The sequence below is a fragment of the Lottia gigantea genome (genome assembly GCF_000327385.1).
Source record: "Lottia gigantea unplaced genomic scaffold LOTGIsca_79, whole genome shotgun sequence".
NCBI classification, from domain to species: Eukaryota; Metazoa; Mollusca; class Gastropoda; family Lottiidae; genus Lottia; species Lottia gigantea.
In genome coordinates, this window is record NW_008710630.1 from 783,118 (window position 1) to 788,482 (window position 5,365).

The window sequence follows — 5,365 nt, forward strand, 5'->3', positions numbered from 1 at the left end:
CAAAGAAACTAGTTTGGTTTTGACATAGAAACTAGTTGGTTTTGACATGGAAACTAGCGTGGGTTTGACAAAGAAACTAGTTTGGTTTTGACATAGAAACTAGTTTGGTTTTGACAAAGAAACTAGTTTGGTTTTGACATAAAAACTAGCATGGGTTTGACATAGAAACTAGTTTGGTTTTGACATAAAAACTAGCATGGGTTTGACAAAGAAACTAGTTGGTTTTGACAAAGAAACTAGTTGGTTTTGACAAAGAAACTAGTTGGTTTTGACAAAGAAACTAGTTGGGTTTGACATAGAAACTAGTTTGGTTTTGATAAAGAAACTAGTTTGGTTTTGACAAAGAAACTAGTTGGGTTTGACAAAAGAAACTAGTTTGGGTTTCACAAAAGTTGGCAAGGAAAACAGTTGGGTTTGACAAAAGAAACTTTAGGGTTTGACGAAGAAACTAGTTGGTTTTGACGAAGAAACTAGTTGGTTTTGACAAAGAAACTCATTAAGTATTATTTAAGATTATTACATTGATTATGAAACTGTCTACTTGGTAAACTAGGTGATACATCTTCATAATCTGGTCTTTTAATTACCCAAATAAACTTCATCTGATACAAACTTAAAAAATAACCAACAAAAACCAGATACATAAACAACAATTTTAGAAAATTTGAGCTCAATTATAACATTTTTCAAGAATAATGTTGTTCACTTGCAAATTAAAATAAGCAGTTCAACAGTAATGAACTTAGTCAGATAATCACAGAGTTACTACGAACAAAGTATATCAGCTGGCCACAAAGTATATCAGCTGGCCACAAAGTATATCAGCTGGCCACAAAGTATATCAGCTGGCAGCAAAGTATATCAGCTGGCAGCAAAGTATATTAATTGACAGCTAAGTATATTAGCTGACTGTAAAGAATATTAGCTGGCATCAATGTAGGGCCTACATTAGCTGACAGCAAAGTTCATTAGCCGATGACAGCAAAGTGCATTAGCTGACTGCAAAGCATATTAGCCAACGGTAAAATATAACGAAGTATATTACTGACAACAGTACAAAATTCAATTGCTAAATATCAAATTACAGTAATTAATAACATTATTCAAAAACGACAATTTGAACCAACAGGTTGATTTCCAATTTACAAAATTAGACTGACATGAAGTTTAATGAGTGAATATTAGACTATATAAACCTTGCATACCCTATAACAATAATTAGTGTACTGATGAACATAAAAGTATTTTGTCAAAAACCAAATATAATCATTATTATATCTTCCCACAAACATTACAACATTAAAACACCTACAACTACATTAATATCAAATATCAAATTTATATGCCATTTCCTTAAATGCAGAATAATCAAATTGAAGAAATTCCATAAAAAAACAATAAAATATTTATATGTATTTTGAAAAACTATTTCTAAAAATGTATCTCAGCTACTTTTTTTCACTTCTAGAAAATTTATTAATGATTAAATAAAAAACATTTGAATTTTTGACAGATACATCCAAGGTACCATTTTACATCTTTAAAATAAGCAATTGCGATAACTAGCTAATCATAACAAAATTGGAATTTAAAAACTTAACGATGTGTTAAATTTATAGAGTTAAAATTTGTTGTACTGCTTTAACGATACTGTTAGCTCCAATTCCATATTTCTCGATTAATTCAGCTGCCTTTCCACTCCTTGGGATGTCGTTTACGGCCAGTTTCTTCACGATTATATCCCTGCATTCACTCACCCCACTGGCCACGGCGCTACCGATTCCACCTGGAGGATCAGAGAGAATTAGGATTAGGACTTAAAATGGGAGAGAGAGGGGGGTGTTCATCCTAATTTTCTGCATCAATGAAGGTTAGGAACATCATGCAGTGTGCAATTGAGAAAATTTGGCTTTGAATTTGACAGCCTTGTCTGCAGGTTCATTCTTTATTTCTGCATCTTATGGAGCTAATAAAGGCTAGCAACATCATGCAATGAACAATGGGATCAATTTTGATTTCTATTTTGATTTGCAACTGATAAAGGATCACACTCGAAGCACATTATAGACACTTGGGTCTCCTTATATCCAAAAGGTTCAAGGCTTTCCCAAACGGTACATCCCTGAGTCACTGACTGTCCTGGGATCAAAGCACAAGTTAGAGCACACGTCTAAATCTGTTCTTTTCCTCCTGATTCAACAAATTTCATAAAATTTAGTATCCATATGCATGAACCTAAAATGGGCATATTCCTAACTTATAAGTCACATACCTTCAACATAATGATCCTCAACAGTAACAATACGTCCACCAGTTTCTCTAGCGTTCTGTATGATACCAGCGACATCTAGTGGTTTAATGGTGAAAGGGTCAATAACTCTGACATTGACTCCACTCTTAGCCAACTCATCAGCTGCTTTCAGAGCCTCTACAATAGTTACACAGGCTCCTATTATTGTTACTTGATCAGAATCAGTTTTACGTAGAACCTGAAATATAGAATGAATACAGTAAAGGAATAACAACCATTAAAGCGAAACTAGTAGCTGTCTAATCAAAATTAGATCCAATTTTTCATATGTATAGAGGAAATTTATGGCATTAGTTTGCACCACTTCTTTTTCAGTCAGATGTCTGTGGTTTCTGTAAATGCTTTATTGTATATGACATATATCACAATATCACAATATTGCTAATAATATCTATGAGCCTTTGCAAGTGCAACATCATGAAGGGCTAGTATTAGTGGCGTTGCCAGAACAAGATTTTTAATTCCAAATCTGAAAGGTGTAAAACAGCTGAAATAAGGCCCTGTGTTCTTGAAACGATCTTAGCACTAGGATGTCCAAAGTTCTTAAAAACCGTTTTAGTATATCCTAGCACTAAGATCATTTCGAGAATACGTACCCAGGTGTTAAAGAAAGATATTGAGATGTCTGTATCCTTTTGAAATTTATCTGGATTTTGGTCACCAAATCAAATTACAAACCTTGGCTTGACCAATTTTAAAAACTTCATCAGCACCATAAAGAATTGGTATGTTGGGTCGACTTGAACGAATAAAACAGATACCAGACTTGTTGGCTGCCAACTCTACAGCTCGTTCCATGGAGACAGCGTCAGACGGATAGAAAACAGTGGACCCTGGGATGGATTGAAACATGGCCAAATCTTCCAGCGCCATCTGTGAAGGTCCATCTTCACCTATTGACAAAACAAAATAAGATAAAAATATTCAGCACAATTTGAATGCCATCCCCAATCCACTTTGCCACCAAATCTTTGATAACATTTGCTAGCTCAATGAGATTAGCTCTAGTCAACTGACTGTCCTGATGAGGATTGTGTATTTGAAACACCTGTCGCATGCACAAAATGAGCTCTTGTCAATTGACGGTCCTGATGAGGATTGTATATCTAAAGCATCTGTCAGCATCATTAGATGAGCTCATGTCAATTAAATGTCCTGATGAGGATTATATATCTGAAACATATCACCATCATGATATAAGCCATAGTCTAATAAGTTATCATTAATCAATACTTACCAATGGATACTCCAGCATGGGATCCTACAAAATTAACATTAGTTTGAGAGATGGCCCCCATTCGAATCTGATCGAACGCTCTGGTGAAGAAGGCAGCAAAGGTGCTGAGGAAAACAACAGTTCGGTCTCTAGTAGCACAGCCAATACCAACTCCAACTAAATTCTGTTCTGCTATAAAACATTCTACGTATTGATCTGGTCTTACGTCCTAAAAAAACACAAAATGCAACATTCTACAGACTGCTTATTAGGTATGAAAGAGCCTCAGTGGGTTTTCATGTAAGGCCAAGGTTGCATTACTTTAAGGTCAGGGTTGCCTTAAGGTCAAGGTTGCATTAAGTTAAGGTCAAGGTGACAGACACAAAGAGCTTTGCATATTTACCTTTTGCTTTCTAAAAGAATCTACTACTTAGCTTAGAAAGTTGTGGTTATCTCAGCTGCCCAAATTTATATTGCTGCAGAGGACAAAGAGTATCTAAGCCATTTGCAGGATATTCACCCTCTGGTCTATTTGTAGAAAGGGCCATCAGAACTTAAGTCCTAATCTTTATAAAATATGGTTCTTTGTTTCTGAGGGTCCATGAATTAATGACTAACTTACCATAAGTTTAATGGAATATGTAGAGTTTTTGGTGTCACCGTCCATGGCGATGACCCGATTGTTAGCTTGACCTATTTTAGCAATGGCTTTACCATAAGCTGCTCTACATGCTGTCTGAAATAACAATTATTACGCGTTAAAGTGGGGAAGAACGCGATGGAAAGGAGGACACTTTACTTCTTTTATACATTAGTGTAAATTGAACTAGCCAAAGTTGTTCATGATAACCTATATTTGACATAAAAAGCAATGAATTCGATGAGAAGAGCATACCCAAAGTCAAATGCAATGCAATCAAAACTTTGTTCACATCAAAAGAATAACCACTGCACTGCGCAATGACGCAAATTCACCAGCAGTGTTATAATTTTTGTTTAAGGTTTAGTCAGTTTTTAATAATAACCAGCCTTTTTCACGGACTGTGCTGGAAAACTGAGAGAGGGGTATGGTTGAAAGTAAAGGGCAATAAGGTTCACTCTTTCCCTGTCAAGGTTAGAAGGTTAAAGGACATTACTGAAAGGGTCAAAGTTGAAAGGTGACTTACTGGTTCAGAATATTTAGGAGGTTCTGGTAGAGCTATATTGGAGATGTTGGCTGCTTGAACTGTTCCACTGGGTTGGGGTGGGGTGATGTTGTAAGGTCCATTATTCTTAATAATGGCCTTGATTTCAGCCAGTGCCCTTTCTGTTTCCCCACCCAGAGGCTTTCCATGCCAGTTGATCTGATCTTCAATTCCTACAAAATTAGACAAAATTTCAACATACACGTAGTTCAACCCATGATGTGCTCACCTATAGTCCTGGGTCCTTATTCTTGAAAACTTAACTAAGTTTAATGTTCCAGCCATCTGATTGGTCAATCACTAAGATTGATATTAAATTTAGTTTTATTATCCAATCAAATTACTGTATTTCTTTAAATCTGGATTTTTTTTAGTTAAGTTTTGGAGAATAAGGCTCCTGATAATAAGAGCTTATATCGCGTTGTTTTGGACAACCAATCTGTCATCAGGATAAAGCATGGAAATTTCAAACATTCAGCATTTCTGTGTCAATTATGTCACATCTTATAGCTCAAGCCCATCTCTCACGCATCCATCCCCCACCACCCATAACTGCACTTACCAGACACCCCCTTGCCCTTGAATGTTTTGGCGATAATACATGTTGGTCTTCCACGAGGTGGTCTCGGCTCCGTGGAGAGCTTTCACCAGCTA

General features: G+C 36.0%; 1 protein-coding gene across 1 annotated transcript; it reads right to left on the reverse strand.

Annotated features, from left to right (window-relative positions):
• Nucleotides 1-1,613: 1,613 nt before the first annotated feature.
• Nucleotides 1,614-5,343, reverse strand: LOTGIDRAFT_132348 (hypothetical protein; the record flags this gene model as incomplete). The annotated part of the gene is made up of 7 exons (XM_009066722.1): nt 1,614-1,786; nt 2,273-2,489; nt 2,990-3,204; nt 3,549-3,756; nt 4,150-4,259; nt 4,690-4,884; nt 5,274-5,343. Coding segments are annotated over 7 exons (1,188 nt in total), but the record flags the coding sequence as incomplete, so codon positions are not given.
• Nucleotides 5,344-5,365: the final 22 nt, after the last annotated feature.